Source organism: Natator depressus, chromosome 2 (genome assembly GCF_965152275.1).
Source record: "Natator depressus isolate rNatDep1 chromosome 2, rNatDep2.hap1, whole genome shotgun sequence".
NCBI classification, from domain to species: Eukaryota; Metazoa; Chordata; order Testudines; family Cheloniidae; genus Natator; species Natator depressus.
The window spans coordinates 218,573,340-218,598,604 of record NC_134235.1 but is presented as its reverse complement, the minus strand read 5'-3'; the positions used below and the strand labels follow the sequence as shown (position 1 = coordinate 218,598,604).

General features: G+C 44.1%; 1 protein-coding gene across 3 annotated transcripts in view; it reads right to left on the bottom strand.

Annotated features, from left to right (window-relative positions):
- Nucleotides 1-24,074, bottom strand: part of CDK6 (cyclin dependent kinase 6) — a 184,332-nt gene extending 160,258 nt beyond the window's left edge. For all 3 annotated transcript variants that reach the window (XM_074945919.1, XM_074945920.1, XM_074945921.1), the window contains exons 1-2: nucleotides 23,757-24,074; nucleotides 20,906-21,408 (exon numbers count right to left, since the gene is read on the bottom strand). In XM_074945919.1, coding sequence (XP_074802020.1) covers nucleotides 20,906-21,138 — 233 coding nt within the window. In that variant the 5' untranslated portion in view covers nucleotides 21,139-21,408; nucleotides 23,757-24,074. The remainder of the gene's footprint in view (nucleotides 1-20,905; nucleotides 21,409-23,756) is intronic.
- Nucleotides 24,075-25,265: the final 1,191 nt, after the last annotated feature.

Below are 25,265 nucleotides of genomic sequence, written 5' to 3'. Positions count from 1 at the left end.
TATATACTACACAGTGAAATGTAAGTACAATATTTAGATTTAAATTGATTTTATAATTACTGTATATGGTCAAAATGAGAAAGTAAGCAATTTTTCAGTAATGGTGTGCTGTGACACTTTTGTATTTTTATGTCTGATTTTGTAAGCAAGTAGTTTTTAAGTCAGATGAAACTTGGAGGTACACAAGACAAATCAGACTCCTGAAAGGGGTACATAGTCTGGAAAGGTTGAGAGCCACTGTTCTAGATGAAATTACTATAAGGTGGGTGTAAAACTCGTTGAAAAACTATAATAACCAATGGTTTGCTGTCAAACTGGGAGGACGAATACAATGGGATGCCACAGGGGTCAGCCTGGGTCCAGTACTACTCAATATTTTCATTAATGACTTGAGAGTGGAGAGTATGCTTATAAAATCTACAGTCAGATGACAACAAGCTGGGAGGGGTCGCTAGCATGTCAGAGGACAGGATTAGAAATCAAAATGACCTTGACAAATTAGAGAATTAATCTGAAAGCAAGATGAAATTCAATAGAGAACTAACTGCAAAGTACTATACTTAGGAAGAAAAAAAAAACAAATACACAAATAAAAAGGAGAATAACTGGCTAGGCAATAGTATTGCTGAAAGGATCTGGAGGTTACAGTGGGTCACAAATTAAATGAGAGTCCACAATGTGATGCAGTTGCAAAAAAGGCTAATATTATTCTGGGGTATAGTAACAAGATATCCTATGTAAGATACGGGAGGCAATTGTCCCACTTTACTTGGCACTGGTGAGCCTCCAAGTTGGAGTAATATGTCCAGTTCTGGGTGCCACACTTTAAGAAAGATGAGGAAGGGTTAAAAAAAAAAAAAACTGGGCATGTTTAGTCTTGAGAGAAGATTAAGGGGAGACCTGATAACAGTCTTCACGTATGTTAAGGACTGTTATAAAGTGGATGGTGGTCAAATGTTCTCCAGGTCCACCAAAGATAGGACAAATAGTAATCAGCTTACTCTGCAGCAATAGAGAGTTAGTTTTTCCTAATACCTAACCTTTCTAACCATAAGCATAGTTAAGCACTGGAATAGGCTTCCAAGGGATTGATAGATTCCAAGGTCAGTAGGGACTATTGTGATCATTTTGTCTATCATCCTGTGACACAAGCCACAGAACTGCCCCCAAATAATTCCTGGAGCATATCTTTTAGAAAATCAGCCAATCTTGATTTAAAAATTGCTGGTGGAGAATCCATCACGACCCTTGCTAACATGTTCCAATGGTTAATTGCCTTTGCTGTTAAAAATGTATGCCTTATTTCCAGTCTGAATTTGTCTAGCTTGAGCTTCCAGCCATCGAATTGTATTATACTTTTCTCTGTTAGATTGAAGAGCCCATTATGAAATATTTGTTCTCTATACACATACTTACAAACTGTGATCAAGTCACCCCTTAACCTTCTCTTTGTAAAGCGAAATACATTTAGCTCTTTGAATTTATCATAATAAGACGTTTTTTAATCCATTAATCGTTCTCACTGCTCTTCTCTGAGCACTCTAATTTATCAACATTCTTCTTGAATTGTGGGCACCAGAACTGGACACAGTATTCAAGCAATTGTTGTACCAGTGCCCGATACAGAGGTAAAATAACCTCTCTATTCCTACTTGAGATCCCCCTGTTCATGCATCCAATGATTAAATTAGCCCTTTTGGCCACAGTATCACACACTCATTGATAGGAATGTTTAAACAATGTTGGACTAAGAATAGATCTCTGTGAGGCTCAACTAGAAACAAACCTGCTCAGTGATGATTTCCCATTTACAATTCAATTTTGAGACCTACCAGTTACCCACATTTTAATCCACTTAATGTGAACCATACTAATTTTATATCTTTCTAGTTTTTTAATGCAAGTGTTGTACGGTACCAAGTCAGATGCCTTACAGAAGTTTAAGTATATTACATCAACACTATTAACTCCCTCAAACAAACTTGTAAATCTTATTAAAAAAAAGATAAGTTAGTTTGGTAGGATCTATTTTCCATAAACCCATGTTGATTGACATTAATTATATTACCCTTCTTTAATTCTTTATTAATCAAGTCCCACATCAGCCGCTCCATTATCATGCCCCGGATTATCCCATTTACCCTTTTTAAATATTGGCACGTTAGTTTTTTCCAATCTTTTGGAACTTCCCCATTGTTCAGAGACTTACTAAAAAGCAACATTAATGGTCTAGTGAGGTCCTCAGCCACCTCTTTTAAAACTCCTAGGGTATGGCTACACTATGAAATTAGGTCGATCTTATAGAAGTCGATTTTTAGAAATCAATTTTATATAGTCGATTGCTTATGTCCACACTAAGCGCATTAAGTCGGTGGAGTACGTCCACAGAACCGTGGCTAGTGTCTACTTTCAGAGCGTTGCACTGTAGGTAGCTATCCCACAGTTCCCGTAGTCTCCGCTGCCCATTGGAATTCTGGATTGAGCTCCCAATGCCTGATGGGGCAACAACATTGTCGCGGGCGATTTTGGGTACATGTTGTCAGTTGCCCCTCCCTCCATGAAAGCAACAGCAGACAAATCGTTTCGCACCTTTTTTCCGTGCAGAGGCCATACTGCTGTCAGCAGATGGTGCAGTAGGACCGCTAACCGTCGTCGTCATCATAGAATCATAGAATATCAGGGTTGGAAGGGACCTCAGGAGGTCATCTAGTCCAACCCCCTGCTCAAAGCACGACTGATCCCCAATTAAATCATCCCAGCCAGGGCTGTGTCAAGCCTGACCTTAAAAAATTCTAAGGAAGGAGATTCCACCACCTCCCTAGGTAACGCATTCCAGTATTTCACCACCCTCCTAGTGAAAAAGTTTTTCCTAATATCCAACCTAAACCTCCCCCACTGCAACTTGAGACCATTACTCCTTGTTCTGTCATCTGCTACCACTGAGAACAGTCTAGAGCCATCCTCTTTGGAACCCCCTTTCAGGTAGTTGAAAGCAGCTATCAAATCCCCCCTCATTCTTCTCTTCCATAGACTAAACATCCCCAGTTCCCACAGCCTCTCCTCATAAGTCATGTGTTCTAGTCCCCTAATCATTTTTGTTGCCCTCCGCTGGACTCTTTCCAATTTTTCTACATCCTTCTTGTAGTGTGGGGCCCAAAACTGGACACAGTACTCCAGATGAGGCCTCACCAGTGTCGAATAGAGGGGAACGATCACATCCCTCGATCTGCTGGCAATGCCCCTACTTATACATCTGAAAATGCCATTTGGCAACAAGGGCACACTGTTGACTCATATCCAGCTTCTCGTCCACTGTAACCCCTAGGTCCTTTTCTCCAGAACTGCTGCCGAGCCATTCGGTCTCTAGTCTGTAGTGGTGCATTGGATTCTTCCGTCCTAAGTGCAGGACTCTGCACTTGTCCTTGTTGAACCTCATCAGATTTCTTTTGGCCCAATCCTCCAATTTGTCTAGGTCCCTCTGTATCCTATCCCTACCCTCCAGCGTATCTACCCCTCCTCCCAGTTTAGTGTCATCTGCAAACTTGCTGAGGGTGCAATCCACACCATCCTCCAGATCATTTATGAAGATATTGAACAAAACCGGCCCCAGGACCGACCCTTGGGGCACTCCACTTGATACCGGCTGCCAACTAGACATGGAGCCATTGATCACTACCCGTTGAGCCCGACAATCTAGCCAGCTTTCTATCCACCTTATAGTCCATTCATCCAGCCCATACTTCTTTAACTTGCTGGCAAGAATACTGTGGGAGACAGTGTCAAAAGCTTTGCTAAAGTCAAGGAACAACACGTCCACTGCTTTCCCTTCATCCACAGAGCCAGTTATCTCGTCATAGAAGGCAATTAGATTAGTCAGGCATGACTTGCCCTTAGTGAATCCATGCTGACTGTTACTGATCACTTTCCTCTCCTCTAAGTGCTTCAGAATTGATTCCTTGAGGACCTGCATCCACCGCTTCCGCTGCAACTCTGCTCTGCTGCTTTTGTCTCAATAGCGAATTTCTCCATGTTGTCTGTCATGTGCTCCTGGGTACTTGTGTTCTTCCTCAGAAAATGTGCGTGGTGCTAACCGTCGTCCTCCTCCGCTTCCACTGCAACTCTGCTCTCCTGGTGTCATGAATCCACCTCGCAGGTCCTCTCATCGGTCTGTATAAATATCTATTCTCATGGCATCCATCGTCATCCACCGCTTCCGCTCCAACTCTGCTCTCCTGCAGACGCCTGATCAGCTCACCGCTGCTGTTGTGAGCATTGAAAACACTTCACGCATTATCCTGCAGTATGTGCAGAACCTGCAAAAGCAGGCAAGGAGGCGACGACAGTGTGATCACAGTAGTGATGAGGATATGGACACAGACTTCTCTCAAAGCACAGGCCCTGGCAATTTGGACATCATGGTGGTAATGGGGCAGGTTCATGCCGTGGAATGCTGATTCTGGGCTCGGGAAACAAGCACAGACTGGTGGAAGTGCACAGTGTTGCGGGTCTGGGATGATTCCCAGTGGCTGTGAAACTTTTGCATCCGTAAGGGCACTTTCACGGAACTTTGTGACTTGCTTTCCCCTGCCCTGAAGCACAAGAATACCAAGATGAGAGCAGCCCTCACAGTTCACAAGCAAGTGGTGATAGCCCTCTGGAAGCTTGCAGCTACCGGTCAGTCGGGAATCAATTTGGAGTGGGCAAATCTACTATGGGGGCTGCTGTGATCCAAGCAGCCAACGCAATCATTGAGCTGCTGCTTTCAAAGATACTGACTCTGGGAAATGTGCAAGTCATAGTGGATGGCTTTGCTGCACTGGGATTCCCTAACTGTGGTGGGGCGATAGACAGAACGCATATCCCTATTTGGAACCGGACCACCTTGGCAGCCAGCACATAAACCGCAAGGGGTACTTTTCAATGGTGCTGCAAGCACTGGTGGATCACAAGGGACGTTTCACCGACATCAACGTGGGATAGCTGGGAAAAGTGCAAGACGCTCGCATCTTCAGCAACTCTGGTCTGTTTGAACAGCTGCAGGAAGGAACTTACTTCCCAGAGCAGAAAATTACCGTTGCGGATGTTGAAATGCCTATAGTTATCCTTGGGGACCCAGCCTACCCCTTAATGCCATGGCTCATGAAGCCATACACAGGCACCCTGGACAGTAGTAAGGAGCAGTTCAACTATAGGCTGAGCAAGTGCAGAATGGTGGTAGAATGTGCAGTTGGACGTTTAAAAGCACGCTGGCGCAGTTTACTGACTAGGTTAGACCTCAGCGAAACCAATATTCCCACTGTTATTGCTGCTTCCTGTGTGCTCCACAATATCTGTGAGAGTAAGGGGGAGACATTTATGGTGAGGTGGGAGGTTGAGGCAAATCGCCTGGAGGCTGATTACGCACAGCCAGACACCAGAACGATTAGAAGAGCACAGCTGGGGGCCCTGCTCATCAGAGAAGCTTTGAAAACCAGTTTCATGACTGGCCAGGCTACAGTATGACAGTTCTGTGTGTTCTGTTTGTTTCTCCTTGATGAAAACCCACCCGCTTGGTTGACTCTACTTCCCTGTAAGCCAACTGACCTCCCCCCTTCGATCACCGCTTTCAGAGGCAATAAAGTGCATGATTTTGAAACAATAATGACTCTTTATTAATTCATCACACAAACAGGGGGAAAACTTGCAAGGTAGCCCGGGAGGGGTGGGTGAGGAGGGAAGCACCAGGTGGGGTGGTGGATGAGGGGAGGAGGGAAGGATAAGGTCACACTACAGTTCAAAAACTTACTGAATGCCAGTTTTCTGTTGCTTGGGGAATCCTCTGGGGTGGAGTGACTGGGTGCCCGTACGTTCTTGGGCGTCTGGGTGAGGAGGATATGGAAGTTGGGGAGGAGGGCAGGCAGTTATACAGGGGCTGCCGTGGCAGTCTGTGCTCCTACTGTCTTTCCTGCAGTTCCACCAGACACCTGAGCATGTCAGTTTGCTCCCCCATTAGGCTCAGCATTGCATCCTGCCTCCTCTCATCGCATTCATTTAACGCTTTCCTGGACTCTGCCATTGTTTGCCTCCAAGCATTCTGCTGAGCTCTTTCAGTGCTGGAGGACTGCATGAGCTCTGAGAACATGTCATCGCAAGTGCGTTTTTTTCACCTTCTAATCTGCGTTAGCCTCTGGGACAGAGATGATAGGGGGAGCGTAGAAACATTTGCAGCTGCAGGAGGAAAAAAAAAGGGAGAGTAGTGTTTAAAAAGATACATTTTAGAGAACAAAGGGAAGACTATTTCATACCGAAGCAAGCGATTCACATTACATAGCACATGTGCTTTTGGTACAAGGTCGCATTTTGCCTCTTATATTGAATGCCTGCTGGTTTGGTGTGAGACATCACACATGCTCGGCTGGGCAACAGAATTCAGCTTGCAGGCAGCCATGGTAAGGCAAAGGGTTTCGGCTTCTTCAACCTTCATAACATGTGGGAATGGTTTCAAACAGCGGCGCCCTCCTTTCCCATACCAAGCAAAGCCTGCTGGGTTGGCCATTTAAAAGGAGGGGCTGCGGATTTAGGGTGAATGTGCAGCGCAGCACAACCCAACCCAACCCCGCCCCGCCCCCCCCCCGCACCCAATTAGCTTCATCCCCACCCCCCCCACCACCACCACCGCGTGGCTAGTATCAGGGAAGATCCCTGTCAGCCAAATGCGAATAGCTCAGCATGAACGGGCCTCCCCCCACTGCATGGCTAACAGCAGGGATGATTTCTTTTCAGCCAGCAGGAACGGGCACCTCTGAATGTCCCCTTAAACAAATTTCCCGTATTTGAACCAGGTGACCATGAATTATATCACTCTCCTGAAGCGAACACAAAGAAATAAAGAACAGATGTTGCTTGAATGCCACCAAAGCCCGGGCCCATTCGCTACAATGCTTTTGTTCTGCAATGATTCCAGACTACGTGCTATTGGCTTGGTGTGGTAAAACTGTCCTACCGTGGAGGACGGAATAAGGCTGACCTCCCCAGAAACCTGCAAAGGCTTTTAGAGTTCTCCAGGAGAACTTCATGGACATGTCCCTGGAGGATTTCCGCTCCATCCCCAGACACGGTAACAGACTTTTCCAGTAGTTATACTGGCCGCAAATGCATCTCAAGTCTTCAGAGCAAATTAATCATTAAATACGCTTGCTTTTAAACCCTGTATTATATTTACAAAGGTACACTTACCAGAAGTGCCTTCTCGGGCTTCATGGTCAGGGAGCCCGCCTTGGGAGGGTTGGGAGGGTATTGGCTTCAGGGTGATGAACAGTTCCTGGCTGCCGGGGAGAAGGGATTCTCCACTTGCCTGCTGTATGCTAGCCTCAACCACCTCCTCATCCACAAAATCCTCATCTCTGTTGCATGAGAATCCCCCCTTGCAGGTGTCCACGGACAGTGGTGGGGTAGTGGTAGGGGCACTCCCTAGAATTGCATGCAGCTCATCATAAAAGCAGCATGTATGGGGCTCTGACCCAGAGTGACCGTTTGCATCCTTTGTTTTTTGGTAGGCTTTGCCTCAGCTCCTTAACTTTCACGCGGCACTGCTGTGTGTACCTCTGTCCATCATGCCCTTGGAGATTTTGGCGAATATATTGGCATTTCCTCTTTTGGAACAGAGTTCTGTCTGCATGGATTCTTCTCCCCATACAGCGATCAGATCCAGTACCTCCTGTTCGGTCCATGCCGGAGCTCTTTTGCAATTCTGGGACTCCACGGTCACCTGTGCTGATCAGCTCACCACGCTGGCCAAACAGAAAATGAAACTGAAAAGTTCCCAGGGCTTTTCCTGTCTACTGGGCCATTACATCTGAGTTGAGAGTGCTGTCCAGAGCGGTCATGATGGAGCACTCTGGGATAGCTCCCGGAGGCCAAAACCCGTCCAATTGCGTCCACACTACCTCAAATTCGACCGAGCAAGGTTGATTTTAGCGCTACTCCCCTCACTGGAGAGGAGTACAGAAATTGATTTTAAGAGCCCTTTAAGTCGACAAAAGAGGCTTGGTCGTGTGCAGGATTAAATTGACCTAACACTGCGAAATTCGACCTAAACTCGTAATGTAGACCAGGGCCTAGATGCAAGTTATCCAAGTAAGGTTGTAAAATCCCCATCATTGGATATTTTTAAGATCTGGTTAGACAAACACAAACACACATCGGGAATAACCTAGTATAATCTTGGGCCTGCCCCAGTGTGAACTAGATGACCTCCCTAGGTCCATTCCAGCCCCTACATTTCTATGATTTTATGAAAATGACTGCTGTATGCTGAAGTCTGGGGTCTAGAAGTAGGAGCAAGGAGACCCATCCATGGCCTCCCCTTCTGCCCTTTTTATGCCAAGAACACACTAGACACAGCGCATGAGTTAGGAGTGTGTACATCATATGGACTCATCTACTCCTCTGCCATTACCTCATTTTTACTACCTGATGTGACAAAGTTCCTCCTCTGCCTTGGTGGGCCCTGCGCTTATTGGCAGATTTGCTCTCCTCAGAGATTCATGGCAGCCCTCAGTTTGGCCACTTTCATGGCTCAAATCTGCTGGTCACTCAGCTAACCTCATCACTGGCCAGCATGGGGAAAAGGAAGAAGAACAATCCCCGCAGTCTCTGATGATCCACCAAGTGGGTCGGGGAACATACCAGAGACCTTCCCCTCTGGTGGAACCCACAGTCCAGGTCAACACCTCCTGTGTCTGATCAGGAGTTGGGAGGTTGTGGGGGGAACCCAGGCCCGCCCTCTACTCTGGGTTCCAGCCCAGGGCTCTGTGGATTGCAGCTGTCTAGAGTGTTTCCTGTAACAGCTGCATGACAGCTACAATTCCCTGGGCTACTTCCCCATGGCCTCCTCCCAACACCTTCTTTATCCTCACCACAGGACCTTCCTCCTGGTGTCTGATAACGCTTGTACTCCTCAGTCCTCCAGCAGTACACCTTCCCACTCTCAGCTCCTGGTGCCTCTTGCTCCCAGCTCCTTGCACACACACCTCACTGACTGAAGTGAGATCCTTTTTAAGCCAGGTACCCTGATTAGCCTTAACTGATTCTAGCAGCTTCCCAATTGGCTCCAGGTGTCCTAATTAGCCTGCCTGTCTTAACTGGTTCTAGCAAGTTCCTGAGTGTTCTGGAATAGTCCCTGTTATTTTACCCAGGGAAAAGGGACCTGCTTAATCTGGGACTAATGTATCTACCTTCGACCACTCTCTTGTAGCCATCTGGCATAAACCTGTCACACAGAATAGAGTAGGTATCATCCAGCAACCTCTGTAAAGGCTGATGCAAAGAAATAGGGTCCTCTGTAATATCCTTTTTCTCCTTGATTGCTTCCTTTATTTCCTGGTGGTCCAGCATGCCCACTGATTTCCTCAGGGATCCTGCTTCTCATACACTAAAAGAATTTTTGTTATTAATTTCATATCTTTGTCTATGTGTTCTTCAAATTCCCTACTAACCATCCTAATTTCCATCGACATTTTATTTGCCATAATTTATGCTCCTGGCTGTGGGCCTCATTTGGGCTACATTTCTATTTCTCAAAGGATGCTTGTTTGGCTTGAATACCCTCTTGAACCGTACAATTTAACCATATAGTTTTTGCATGGTCGCCCTGTTTCATTTAAGGATACACATGCCTTCTGTGACTATGTTATGAAACCCTTAAGTAGCTGCCATGATAACTCTAAGCATGTTAATTCCCTAATGTTGACTTTAGGGCCTTTTTGAACAGCTCTCTCATTTTTCTTAAGCCCCTCCTTTCTAAAGTTTAGCATCACTGTGCTAGTTTTTTGGTACAGTCCCCTTCTCCAAAGATACTGAATTTAATTATATCGTGAACACTGTTACTTAATGGTTCAATATTTCTTAAACCAACTCCTGTGAGTTACGAAGGACTATGTTGAGAATATCCTCTCTTCCTCTGTACACTAGAACTTGCTGCTCAAAGCAGCAACCATTTAATGTGTCAAGAACACTTTTCTTTAAACGTTACCCTTTATTTGTCCAGTTTATATGTGGGTAGTTGATGTCACCCATGTTCACTGTTTTATTAGAGACTGAAGAGGCAGCTGAGTGTAACATTGCACACTCAATATCCTTTTCTTGATCTGGACACTGGTAGAACAACCAAACGAGTATATTTGTATTTTTATGACTTGGGATTTTTATTTACACAGATTTTGCAGCACTGTCTTTTCCACTCACAATTTTATCTCATTACATTCTATGGAATCTTTAGGATACATTGCTACTGCTTCACCTCCTGTAAAGTATATAGCCATATATCACAACATCCCAGCAATTTTTGTCATTTCACTACATTTCAGAAACGGCTCATGAAGATGTCCTTGTTAGGCATTCTAATAACTTATTTTGGCTTTAAGCTTTTTGCATTGTGTACAGACATGTATAGTTTTTATTTTGGGTCAAATGTTTTATTGTCCAACTCCCCATTACTTTCCCCAAATGTACTACTGTGATATCAACTTATCCCTCCTCCAGTTCCTGTAATTTCTGTCTTTATCTCTTACTACTCGATAGAGAGTTCTTTTTGTATTATTGACATCCCTAACAGATGTTGTAGTCCAATTTAATAAAATAAACAAAGAGAGAGAGAGAGAGAGAGAGAGAATGACTTCTAGAGGATATAGGAACATAAACAATAAGCAGCAATAAGATAACCTGGCTTGCTGTTTAAAATTAAATTACAAGGTTAGTGGATAAAGGGAACATGGTGCACATGATATATTTAGGCTGGAATTTTCAAAGGGGCTGAAGGGAGTTAGGCGCTCAACTCAACTCCTTTGGGCCCCTTTGAAAATTCCAACCTTGGAGATTAACGAAGTGTTGATCTTGCAAACAATCTAATTCTCATAATTAGTTCAAACAAAGACAGATGTATTGAAAACTTTCTGGTAGTTATTAAGTAAAGGGTAATGATAAACAGCAATGTATCAAGTTGATGGGAGGTTTCTAATGAGAAACCACAGGGACCGGTGTTCTGTCGTGCCTTTATTACAAATCCGAAAGACTGAATAAGCAGCATATTTGCAGATGATGGTAAATTGTGCTGTTGCATATTGTCACTGAAGATAAACATAAAAGAAACTAGAATGTTTATAAATATGAGAGAACAAACAGAGTGAGATTCAATTTGGAAAAACGCAACCCACTGCCTATCGGAAAAAATAATGGAAGACAATGATATTCAATGTCAGGGAGAAAACTGGATATCAGTAATGCTGAGTGCGATCTAGAGATGATAGCGAGCAACCAATTAGACAGAAGTTTACAATGTGATATGGCAACCAAAAAGGCTAGCGCAATTCCAGACTGTAGATACAGAAATATTCCTTCACAGAATAAGGAGGCATATACAACTCTAGAGTGAGTGTACCTGGAACACAACATTCAATACAGGGCACCACATTACCAAAAAGGTAAACCAATTAGAAAATTCAGCAAAAAGCATCAAATGATTAGTGCGCTGAAAGGATTTACATGAAGGTTAAAAATACAGCATAGTAGCTATAGCTTAAGAAGTGGGCAGGATAACATAAGTTTTCAAATACTTGATGATTGGAAATACTAAGGTGGGAGAATAATTACTTATGGTTTTAAAAAGGGATATAAGTGGGAGTAATGGAGTAGGATTAAAAAAAGGGAAAAAGTTGGTGGAATATCAGAAAAAACTTCCAGATGTGACATCTATTATATTGTAGAATAGTTGCTTGAGGAAAGGGAACCCAATAACTTGGGACATTTAAAATTTGACTAGACAATTCCCTAGGGAATATATTTTATATTTGGATTTCTGATTTAGCTGGAAAATGTATAAAAATGTATCCATCTCTGGAGTAGCTACCTATTTCAGGGGGCTCAAAATGATAAGTACTATATTGCCAGTTATGCTCATTCAGCAGGCTCAAGATCCACCTGTTTCTGACACAAGATAGGACTAACCTAAACCTTCTGATTTTGGTCAAACAAGCCTCAATTTGGGAGCACGAAGGCAGAAAATCCAGCATTTTCTGGAGGACGCTGTCCAGTACTAGTGTTGCAGGGGTAGGCTCCAAACTCTCTCAGGAAACACATACTGGAATTCTAGAATTCCGCAAATGTTGATCTGGGGGAATTATTTGGTCATCAATGAGGAAAATTTAAACAAAAATTAGCTATTAGTATAATTTTAAGAATGTCATTTATCTCTGCTAAAGTAAAATGCATAAAATACAGTTGCCATTTACATTAGGGGAGAGAGAGGGGTTAGACTCAAAGCTAGAAGTATGATTGAATTACGGAACCTTATACTAATGCTACTAAAAGGATGTAATTTTAGCTCTGACATGACAAGTCTGCATCATAACATGTGGCAGGAGCAGGAGGTGGGACACACACACACACAAAGTATGTATTCTCTTAAAAAAAAAAAAAAACCTATTTTTACATAGTTATATTTTTAACTCCAAATTTTGGTGCTATGGCTTTTAGTGTTTATTAATAATGAATAGATTAAAAAATTTTCAGGTTCTGAATTTATTTTTCCATTGAACTTTTGTTCAAAGCTTTTTTGGTAAATTAGATTTTAAAACACCTTATTATCATGCTACAGCATTTCCAACAATGTCTTGTGGCAGCTTTCACAAATACTCTTTAAAATTCCTTCCCATAAAGATGGAAGGTAAAATGTAATCATCAGTGGCTTCAGTATAAATGCTTTTTTGTACTGAGACCTAAAACCTGTGGAACAACAGCTTTATGTGGATTTTTTTGGTAAATAAATTCCACTAAGGCTGTTTCATTTCAGCCGTCAGTTGTGTATCCCCTTTACCACTCCCCCACATATCTGAGTACAGTCAGTACATTCCCAACTCCCACTGCCAAATTAAAATAAAAACGCTCTTGGTCTAGAAATGATTGAGGTGGTTTGCTCTAATCAAACTAAACCAGCCAAATGTTCCTTTCAAAGGTAACTGCAGCTGTATGCAAACTACCACATCAAATGTGGGGAAAAAATAGCAATAGAATTCTATCCTTACAGTACAGTGCTGGCTCCAAAGATGAAGAGAAACAAAAGCATCAGCACAGCTAAGAATTACATTCACAAAAAGCTCCTAGAAATATGCTGACTTAAACTGTGAACAATGTATTGAAATTTCCAGTATATAAATTAGCTAATTTTGGGGAAAGGGGGGGAATTCCCTAGAAGCGTTAAATAGCAACAGATACCTTGAGTCATTTATCCTAGTGACCAGAGTGTCAACTAGATATATTAAAAAAGGAGTACTTGTGGCACCTTAGAGACTAACAAATTTATTTGTTAGAGTGCCACAAGTACTCCTTTTCTTTTTTGCGGATACAGACTAACACGACTGCTACTCTGAAACTAGATATATTAAAAGATTTAGCTAAAACATCATAGCAAATTAAGAAAAAAAAAAACCAGACCTGTTTCTCACTTCCTGTCTCTGTCAAAATACTTACCGTTCTACACTGAGTAATATTGAATTTGGACTTTTAGAACAAGCTTCAATTAAACTTGTAATGATTCATCTGTATGTAGAATTTGTCAGTTAAATCATTAAACATGGGAAATTCCTGCAAAGATGAATTCATGGTGGGTTTAGCTTTCAGTCTGCTTCACTAAAAACAAACCAGTCACTTGTTTCTGTTAAACTAGCAGGACGTAAAGAATAACAGCATTCACACAAGGGTGCTCTGAACTATTTTCAAAATACAATAGGCACAATTTATTGTAGGTGCAATTCCATTGATACTAGTGAATTGGTATAATTTGGACAAACCTTCATTTTGGTAACTTAAGTTATCTCCTGGTTGACTTTTAGGGCAGAGACCTGTTGTTGTCTTATATGTCAATAAGACACCTAGTTTAAGCTCTATGACTCCAGTAGCATCACCATGACACACATCATCTCAATGAGCAATCCTGTTGAATTCAGCATGAGTAGGGATGATATAATTGGTCCTTACATAAATAAGAACTTTGATTTCAAAAAATAATTTTGAGGAATATTTTGTTACCTTTACTTTTCTAAGGCTAGAATGTATAAGTAAGCAAATTAACACAACTCAACAATATGGATGGGACATGACTAATGGTATTTTTATGGCACACACATTAGTGTCAGTTAATCAACAAACATTCGTGTTCTCATCACGTGAAGAGCTCATGATATAAAGTTTTCCAGTGTGAGGGGTATTTTTACCACACTATATCATTCTCCATGGAAACTTTCACTAAAAACATGTTAATAACGCTCACTCAAAAAAGCTTGTACTCACCCCATGCAAGTGGATTTTCCAAGCCTAGAACTACATCTTCAACCTCCTTTTCCTTATTCAGCCTTATCTTGCCCCTGCTTCTCATGGATATGTATTCAAGCTTCATCATCACTTACTTAGTCTATTTGTAAACACTCTACACACACAGGTAGAATAGATGGTCATTTGGGATCTCCCTAAGTGCCTATTATCTGAACTACAGGGGTTTCAAACTGATTGCATGAGGTTTTTCCTCTTATTTCAGGAATTGGGGCCATATCCCCTGTCCTCATTTACCTTTACAGGCTTCTCCAAATCCTAGCCATCTGCAGATCCAATTCAAAATTGTTCTCATTGTTTCCCAAACTCTCACTTGTTCATTAATATTACAGCCACTGATTCTCTCATTTGGTTACTCTCCCTTTCTCCACTCTCGTTCTCTGCTCTCCATCTCCACATAACTTTCCAGAGTTGGGGAGGGTCGCTCTTTTCACTTTGCCCTATAAATCTGGGACTTTCTCCCTTCCTTCCAGCCACTTCCTCTCTTCAAATCTTGCCTGAGGACCATCTTGTTTGCGTTAGTTTGACTCTGAATCCCACTCATCTTTCCCTTCCCTCACATTATTTCATACTCCCATTCTTCTCTAATTGAAACTAATGTGCAGCGATAATTACCTTTTAGTTTTACCATGTTCTTAAATTTCAGTTTCCTTTTCTTTTACTTTCCTCCATCTTTGGACATTAGCTTACTCTTTCTGCCTTCTGAGAATCTCAGATTCCGACAATATAAATGAACTAATTTCTCTCTCTTTAGTGGCTTGTCATACATCACATAAGGAGTTCTATAAAAAATAAATTGATTGCACAATGTTGACCTGTAGGAGTGATGTTACACACTAAAAGTTAGAACATTAGTTTGGCAGTAAAAGCAAGGAAGGAAGGAAATAGAATTCACTGGAGACTACCGCCCCCTAAAATAGAACTGTTACACTTTAAAGGATGGAACTTCTGAATGGCTTCAGTAGACGGTCCTTTAAAACTTATTACCAGACAGACAGTGTTAACATCCCCACAAACTGGAAGTAAAAAACAGAATATTAGCTTCTGTTTTAAAATTCCTCTCCCACTTGTACTTGCTTTTCATCATTTTAATTAAACATGAAAACAAAATGTTAATCACCCTGCAAAGGGAATTATCAAAATTCTGCAACTACATGTTCTGAATGCTGCCAATAACCAGGCTAAATAGGGGTATTCAACACCGAAAACTCTGTTATACTTTTATTGTTAGGCTCTATCCTCTATTTTTACGTGGTCCTATTACAATATAATGCCACAGGAAGCATCAGATTATTAAACACCTCTGAAATGTTGAGCTAGTCTACAAGGAGTGAAGCAAACATTGATCTTTTTCTATAGAGCTGAGGAAATAAAGTGTATCTGACTTGCTGCACCCAACCTGAAGAGTGAGAACTGTGTTTTTCTCCAACAGAACAGAGCTTGCAAAGTTGCTAATAGTGTCTTCTAATATTTTATATCCTTTGGGACAATATTAAAAGACCCCTGATCATTGCCAAATTATGCAAATAGAGTAAAAGAATGATACTTATTTGGTTTCCTATAGACTGGCTCCATGTTGCAGGGAGATCATTGAATAATGTAATGCCTCCAACTGGCTAAGCCATCATGTAAGAGCTAGAGTCAATTATCTGGGCTACATGTCTTGGAAACTAACAAAAGACAGAAATGAGATTTTCAGTATTTGTGTGCTGAGTGCCCTTGTTAGTCTGGCAATTGAGGCATTCAGTCAATACAAGCTAAAGATGCCAGAATTTTGACAATTCTTTTAACAGCAGGAGCACATTTCAGATCACCAAATTCTAATAAGGATTTGTCTATCTGGAGCTTTTAAGACCCGTTAACTCCCAACAATACTAAAAAAGCCAGAGTTCTGGGAAAGTTAAGTGCCAAGAAACAAAAATATAGGGCTTTGTGAGTTTGTTTTGTTTGCTTAAGGACCTTGAACATTCTGAACACTGCTAAAACTGTTAAATATATTGGTCTTGAAAACATTTGGAATCTAAGCAGTCCCTCTTTTGTAGCACATTCTTTAAACACATATTTCCAGTATGAAGCCTGATTAACTTTTAACAAACTAATCATCTGATTAATAGCAGGAAAGATATAAAATGAACACAATGTAGAGCTGAATTTAACAGTGTGATCATAAGATTTTTTACAAATCTATTACAGCAAGGAATACTCCCAGTTTTACACACAGGAATTTCCTGAATCTAATATGTCATTCATTCCTGGCAAAGTCTGTCCTTTGTCTACATATACTTCATTTTCCCCCCAAATAGAACAGCAGTAAGTTACATAAGTGCTGGACTAATTTGTGCCAGATTTAACTACTGTATACAATAACTTTTAATGAAGCATTTCATCTTCCTATCTGAACAGTGGGCTAGATGAGCAACTTAAATCATACTACCAATTACATCTGAAGTGTTATAACACACAAAATATTTTAAAGCAATACACAACAAAATTTGCTCACGCAGATCTGTCTTTAGGTTTTAATAAAATGCCTTGACTCAGAGGAACTTTCATACCAGGGCAAATGTGAAAGGGAGAACATTTTCTACACAAGCAAACAATCCTTTTACAGTACTTTGCTTGTAACTTTCTAAATCCCAGTTCCTACAGTTTTAAGTTATCTAGGCTCAATCCTTCAAAGTCAATGGGAATTTTGGGTGTCCAAGGACTGCAGTTTCTTTTAACTATTATAAACTCTTTCTTGTTTTCAGCCTAGCTCCTCTTTCTGCTTAATTCTGCAGTGAGGTCATAATGAAATTCACTGTCTGTTACTGTAGAAGCAATCGTGATGTCACAGATTCAGCACTGCACTGTAGAAACATAGAGAAGATAGGCTAGGACAGAAACAACGTGAACTGAAACTCAATTAGCAAAAAACAGCATGGCTTGAAAAATATTTTTTTAATGTTATTAATGGTTATTTAAAAGTGCAGCCCACTGTGAAATTTCTGCCTAACGGGTTAAATCCTGTGCCATCCCAATGCAGAGTAATAGTCAGCTTGGGCACAAACTGTTTCTCGGGGGCTGCGGGAAGAAATGCAAGCCCACTATGATAATCCTGAGTCTGCAGTAGCTCTTGTCACTTCTGCAGCCCAGCTCCACAGAGACCAGTAACTGCTGAATCCATGTAGCAACAGATCTATGCCTCCAGTATCTGGCCATCCCACGGCCCAATCATTTTTCATCCTCCTAAACACCACTGCATGGGGACATATAGGAAAATCCCTTGCAGTGCTGGGGTCCATGACCCTGTGTGGGCTACCCAAATCCTGCTATTCCTGCACAACAGAACCACATCAGTTCCACTGGGCCTGTGGTATTTTGAAGAGGAAGAGGCAACTTCTGCTGTTAACTGAAGGTTGTATCATTTGTGGGTGTGTTGATATATATCGTATAGAGCAAGCAGATTGATGCAAATTTGTTCAGGTGCACTGATCATGTGTTGCTCAATTATTTGAAGTTTATCTACATTTTGACTCATAAAGCCATCATGAGTTTGTATTGAACAACTCATGGCTTGCACATCTCATTACTCAGACACCAGTTTATACTTGATACTTGCATGTCACTCATAAGTCTCAGACAGACTGCTTGCAGTATTTTGAAAAAGAAAAATTTCCCCTTCACAACAATACTTGATTTTAAATGCTATTTTATTTTTTATTCTAGTTATCTGATAATGATGCAGCTTTTATCTTAGTGTTAAAATGCTGCATGTTTCACGATCTTAATTCACTAATACTGAAAAGGTTCCAGTTTCTAGACTAGTTATTCACATAATAAACATTTGTAATGAACAAAATACATTTAATAACTGTGTGCAGATAGGTCTATGGAGTGAAACTACAGATCTTCATATACAGCACTTCTTTTTCCAGGTGTATTTACAAAATAAAAAAAAAGTAATCCTTTAATCTCAAGAAATGATAAGATCCTCTACTGTGCTTGGTAAAGGAATCAAAACTTTTAAATCTTTGCTCCTTCCTATACAAACAAGTCAGTCTTCATTAAAAGAAAATTATTTCAAAACACTCCAAAACTATACTTAAAACTTCACCTACTCAAAAGATACCAATGAAAACAGAGGTATGCTTTTAAACCAAATTTCTCCCATCCCAGAAGAGCTACTGCTTGAACTTGCTTTTTATTTTCTACTCCAACAGATGGAAAGAAGGTGTACTGCAGAGGTGCCAAACTCACTGGTACATAATGACCCAACCTGTCGCATCTGAAATGCTGACTGTGGCAAGCGCTGCAGGCTTCAAGAAAACGTAATTAAGTCCTGGAACATTCTTCCAGATAAATTTCTATTAAAACTAAATATTCAAAAGTACATGGTTAAGTACTTGTTGCTTGGAGGTAATGAATTATTCATTTGATCTTATAGTAAATATTTTAACTTGTAATATACCTGTAAAATACCAAATAGAGGCTGCTGGGCATTTTAATCTAAGCAAAAGAAGTCTGTATTTGCATGCTCTTTTCAGACATTTTGTTCTTTGTGATTTTGCTGAATTTAAAGTGTTCATGAAAATTGGAGGGTTCAAGAACAGAGCCTCTTCTTACTGGATCACTGCATATGGAGTGATCCCAGCAGGGATAAAAATGCCACAGGTATGTCTTATATTTAAGTATTTCCAGGATTTTAGTTTTTTCTACACAATCTAGGCTTTCATTTAAACAAAGAGAGGTCAAAAGTTTCAAATGGGGAATGTCTAAAACTAGGCACCTAAATCCATACTTAGGCACCAAAATAAGTGGCCTGAAGTTCTGACCACCCCCAGCTCCTACTAGTGTCAACAGAAACAGCGTCCGCTCAGACAGTACACTAAATCAAGTCACTTGTTTCAACTGCCCAACCTTAAACACCCATATCTGAAAATTTTAAACTAAGTTTCTAGTCCTCTGTATTACTAGATGGCCATCAAAAAACTGTCACTATCCAAACAACGGAACCAGCACAGTTGTGAACTCTAGTCTACACCTCACCACTAACCTCAATGACGTCTCTGCTTGGAGTCCAGTTGAGATCTAAAAGACATACAGTAAGGTAAAGCATCCCTCCCACTTAAAAAAAAAAAATACATTGTTTTTCCTAAGCTATTTTTAGAATGTAACCCCTTTGCCTACCCAGTCCTTGGAGTAATAAGACTCTACTGCCAACATGTCTGGAAAAGAAAGAGAATGAGAGTTTCTCTATCCATTTACCTTTGCATTTTAAAAATTACTCCCAATCTCCCTTCTCCTGTTGCAGCTCCAACATGGAACCTCAAGTCAAGACCCTAAAATGGGCACATGGCTCACAGCATGTACTTCATATTGTACTTTAGCTTCCCAAGCCTATAAGAGATTTGGCGTCACAAAAGTATGAACTGTCTTCATTTTGCTGTCTAATGTTTTATTATTTGAACTGATGCACAAATATTGGAGGTGTTTTTGTTAAGGTTACATTCTCACCTAAACTGCAGATCAGTGAAGTTTCACATCGTCATGTACAGGTACACCTGCTATAAAATTGTCCATTTGTTAAAGTTCATAAAGTAAGATTAATGATAAACAAAGAATTCTACATATTTGAAAGAAATAACTCAAAACAACTTTCCAAAACTCTGCACAATTGCAGGGCTAACCGAAATCAGCTATAAGTTTAAAATGCATAACCATTTACTAGTAAAACAATTACACAGTAGAGGACAGTTTCTATAGTTTCTATGCTTCACAAACATTCCTAGCAAAATTCCCTCTAAGTTTCTTCAAGTTTTCCAGCATCCCTGGGCACAAGCTGCAAGGGTTAATAAGCCACTTAAAACTGACCTACACATTATATAAGCACAATGTTGAATATGTAAAGATATAAAGGCTTATAACAGAGGCAGTCTTTGTTCAAAAACTTAGGTTTGGGTATTCAGAATTACTAGTCACAATAAGGAAATCCTTGGGCCTTTCTTGACACTTTGGAAATAGGGCTTGCAAATTGTATTTCTGTATCTGTTAGTACAAGGCCCCCCAAATGTAGTCCTAAGTGGTCACTTCTCCTGCTTATGCTTAACACACTGAACTAGAACCCTACAAATTCCCACTCCTTGTCTAAAGTTGGTGGGAACATTACATTATCCACTGCCACTTTCATAATGAATAGGTCTGCCAAAAATCAGCTGTGTTGGGCAGAGTGGATATGCAAGACAAAGGAGTTCTCTCTTTTCATTCCCTCTTCTTGTGCCTGCGGAGATCAAAGGGTATATATGGCTCCTTGCCCATTCACTCAAACACTTCTGTCATACACCTATGTCTCTGGAGATGGGTTCCTGTATGTGAAAGGCAGAGCAAAAGGATGAGGTGAGATCAGGCAGGCAGCATCCTTACCTGCCCGAAACCTCATATCACACTCCATGTATCAATTTAGTGCTCATTCGACCCATATACTCAAATTGGTATCCAATCCACCCTTGTACCATGTACCAAAACTAGAACTCAGCTGACCATGGGTCCCATTCCAGTGCCTCACCTGACCACATTGGGGTGCTCAAAGGTCTCCAAGTGCCTCAATACTGCCACCTCACGGATGGTGGAGAGTGGCATTCCCTCCTCGCTTGTCTGTACCCGTACGCGCTTCAAGGCTACAAAACGACCTCCATTCTTCAAGTCTCGGGCCTTGAATACCTTCCCATAGGCTCCTTCACCAATCTCAGCCACACATTCATACTGCTGGTCAGCTAGGCTCATGCTGTCCTTATCCATGTTGGTGCTGCTTCTTCTCTTGTGTCTGCAGTGCCTCAGGTCCTGCTGTTGAACTGGCTGCTTCCTGCAAACTAGAACTTTGCTACTGCTGAAAATGCACTTCACACACCGTTTGCAGAGCTGCCACTGCTGGAGGAGCAGGCAGGATGATTTCACCCTCCTGCTCCCTTGTTCTGCTTCAATACAGTCCTCAAAATGCCTTCTCTCTCTCAGCCACCAGCAATTATCATATAGACTTTGGGACCATTGTCTGGGTAAAGCCAGTTAGATCTAAGGGACAAAAAACAAACAAACATGAGAAGTTCATTAGTGCTGGGGTTGTCTCCTCTCCAGCATCATTTCTCCCTGTACATAACATGCATCTGCTGCATCTTCAGTTCACTTACTTTACATGGTTTAATAACTGAGAAAAACAAACAGACTGACATACATTATTTCATGAGATGGATGTATGCAGGACACAATATGATGCAGATGATGGGAGCAAGTGGAATGCTGTAGGACTGCAAGACATGACCAGCACTGTATATGTTACAGAGTAGGTTCAACAATGCATAGGGAGGGGTAGCAAGTCAGTGCCAAGGGAAAGGGTGGGTACCAGCTCAATGCTGAGGATAAGGGGTGGGATATAGTCCCAGGGCGGGGGGTACCAGCTCAGTGTTGGGGATGTGGGCTGAGCGAGCAGTCCTACAGAAGCAGGTAGCAGCTCAGTGACGAGGACGGACAGAGTCCTAGGGCAGGGGATAGCAGTTCAGTGATGGGAGGGCAGAGTCCCAAGGTGAGGAAGAGTCCAGGGGAGAGGGTAGCAGGTCAGTGACAGGGGTAGGGGAGGGGATGTGCCCAGGGGAGGGGGTAGCAGGTCAGTGACGGGGGTGGGGGTGGGGAAGTGCCCAGGGGAGGAGGTAGCAGGTCAGTGACGGAGGTGGGGGTGGGGAAGTGCCCAGGGGAGGAGGTAGCAGGTCAGTGAGGGGGGTGGGGAAGTGCCCAGGGGAGGAGGTAGCAGGTCAGTGACAGGGGGAGTGCCCAGGGGAGGGGGTAGCAGGTCAGTGACGGGGGCAGGAGGGGAGTGCCCAGAGGAGGCGGTAGCAGGTCAGTGACGGGGGCAGGGGTGGGGAAGTGCCCAGGGGAGGGGGTAGCAGGTCAGTGACGGGGGGAGTGCCCAGGGGAGGGGTTAGCAGGTCAGTGACGGGGGGAGTGCCCAGGGGAGGGGGTAGCAGGTTAGTGACGGGGGCGGGAGGGGAGTGCCCAGGGGAGGCGGTAGCAGGTCAGTGATGGGGGTAGGGGTGGGGAAGTGCCCAGGGGAGGGGTTAGCAGGTCAGTGACGGGGGGAGTGCCCAGGGAGGGGGTAGCAGGTCAGTGACGGGGGCAGGAGGGGAGTGCCCAGGGGAGGCGGTAGCAGGTCAGTGATGGGGGTAGGGGTGGGGAAGTGCCCAGGGGAGGGGTTAGCAGGTCAGTGACGGGGGTGGGGAAGTGCCCAGGGGAGGGGGTAGCAGGTCAGTGACGGGGGGAGTGCCCAGGGAGGGGGCAGCAGGTCAGTACCCGGAGGGACAGCAGAAATGCCCGCAGCCAGTGGGCAAGGGAGTCCCGCGGGGGAGGAAGCGGCTCAGCGCCCGGCCCCGCGGAAGGGAGGCACCGCCTGGCTCCGGGAGCAGCAGCTGGCTGCCCAGCCCTAGGGAAGAACGTCCCGCGAGGCCAGGCCGCTGCGTGCCTCAGGCTGAGGGGCGCCCCCGCCGGCGGGACTGCTCCGTGCCTCCCACGGCGCGCGTGTGAGGTCGGGGAGAAGGGGCCTGGCGGCGGCGTGCGCCTCAGGCTCCGCGCACCCCACGGCGGCGTTTACTAGCGATCCAAGGGATCGGCCAGAGCCGCTATTGCTGAACCGCCGAGCGCTGCGCCCATGGAAAGTTACTGCACGGAGAAGAATGCGTGCACCGGAGGGGGAGCCCCCAAACAGCCCCCACCACCGGGGAAGCCCGCAGGGGGAGCCCCCAGACACCCCCCACCACCAGGCCAAGGCGCCCGCAGTGGGAGCCCCCAGACAACCCCCACCACCAGGGCTGCATGCGCAGAATCATCCCCTAGAAACAAACGTCTTCTTATGACTGCATGCTCGGGAAATCCCCTCGTACAAATCTCCCACCAAGAATGCTTGCGGGATTGGGGGGGGGGGGGGGGCGCAGGAAGAAGGGCAAAACCACCCGCCGAGTAAAAATGCGTGCAAGGAGGGCCCCCCAAAGCAACCCCGAATCGGGATGCATGCGGCAGCAGACGAGGACTCCCCCAACAAGAAGCACCGGGGGATCCCACTGATACACCCGAAAATAGAAAACAGGCGTGAACGGCCCCCCAACACAGACTCGTGCCCAGGCAACATGCACGGCGGTTCCCTCCCCCCCGAATACATGCAGGAGGGGGGCGGCAGAAACTGTACCCCTACCGCCAGGGCTGACGTCTTGGTGTGGGGGGGGCACACTGCAGGCTCCCCAGAAAGCCCCAATCACACCGACCAAGGAAGAGAAGCCCCCTTAGCCACAAAACCACCCAGCCGGGCAGGGGCTGTCTGCGGGGTGTTCGGCAGTAACACTATATGGCAGGAGAAGCACATGGCCACTTCCAATTACCTGCTCCGCTCCACAGCTGCCCCGATCGGCGCACGAGCCCCAGATAAGCTTCCGCGGGGGGGGAAATAACCTTCCCCGAGGCAAACCTCCCATTCGATTACCGCGAGCGAAGACCCCAACCGGGTAATAAATATTCACATGATGATGCCGCCAGCAGGTCTCTGCCGCGGCAGCCCAGGCCACACAGGTAGCTGCAGCAGCTGCTCCTCCTCGGCTCTGCTGCTGCCCTCAGCTCGCATCCTCCTGCAGCAGCCTGGCAGCACCTTCCTGCCAAGGGATCTTTAACTCAGAACCAGATCGGCTTCGGCCTCCCACCCCCACCCCTGCCTGGGAAAATAAAAATAAACGCGACTCAGCGTCCCGTGTTCACCAGGCTGCAGCTGATCAAAGCCCTGCAGGCTGCACCACGCAGCTCCCCCGTGTGCGGGGCTCGTAAACCAGCCCTCCGCGCCGCCCGCTGCTGCTGCTCTTCCAGCCTCTGTCGGCTCCTGCTTGCTCTGAGAACAGCGGCGGCAGCGCAGCTCGTAACCCCCTCCCCTCCGCCCACCCCCTCAACTTTTTTTCCCCTCGCTTTCCCACGCTGGCTGAATGTGACTTGACCCCGTTTCAAAAAAGTTTGACATAGTGCTTTAACATTTCCGCATTCCTCCCCGACTACAAAGGCTGCAGCCGCCTCCTTCTGCTTTCTGTCTCTGCTCTCTGTCTTCACACTCAATGAAATCCTTCATGTGCCTCTGCCAAAGGCAGCCACATACCGCAAGGGTCGCCGCTAGCGCAACTGCCAGAGGCATGCACCCCGGGGGTGGGTGGGAGGGAGACATCATTAGGGAGCAAAAACCTTAAGGTGATTCTTATTTGCACTGAGGCAGCGCCAAAGGACCGCCGTCATAACTGGGGCACTGTTGTGCTAGGTGCTGTATAAACATAATTATTTGTACTGCAGGAGCCCCCAAGGCCTGATTCAGAGGTAGGGCCCCATATGCAAGAACAGTGCAAACACCTAATAATCGATATTACTACTTAGGCTTTTTGTGCTTTTCATTCACAGATCTCAAAGGAAGCATGGTCCCAGCAAGAAGATCATTATTATTATTTGCTAAGCAATCACAAGGTGTTTGACCTTGACAAAACAAAGAGCAGACCCTGCCCCAAAGAGCTTCCAGTGGGATGGGGGGAATGAACACTTTGCAGGACTCTTCACTGCTGCAGGGAACACTTTATACAAAGTTAATTCCTACAAATGTTGAAATTCACTGCTGAAGAATGCACAAAACAGATGCCAAACTACTCTCTCAGTAGGGGAAAACACATCTGGAATTCTTGATCCTCCTTCCCTCCCAATTGATCCATTCCACCAAATTCTTCTCAGAACCTCAAGGACAATTATGGAACTCAGAAACTCATCAGAATCAGTTCATTTGGTGCTTAAACCAGCTGGGACCCGAGATCTCCCACTTATGTTTGGAGGTGGAGGATGGAAGGGAGGAAAATGGTCCAAAGCATAATTAA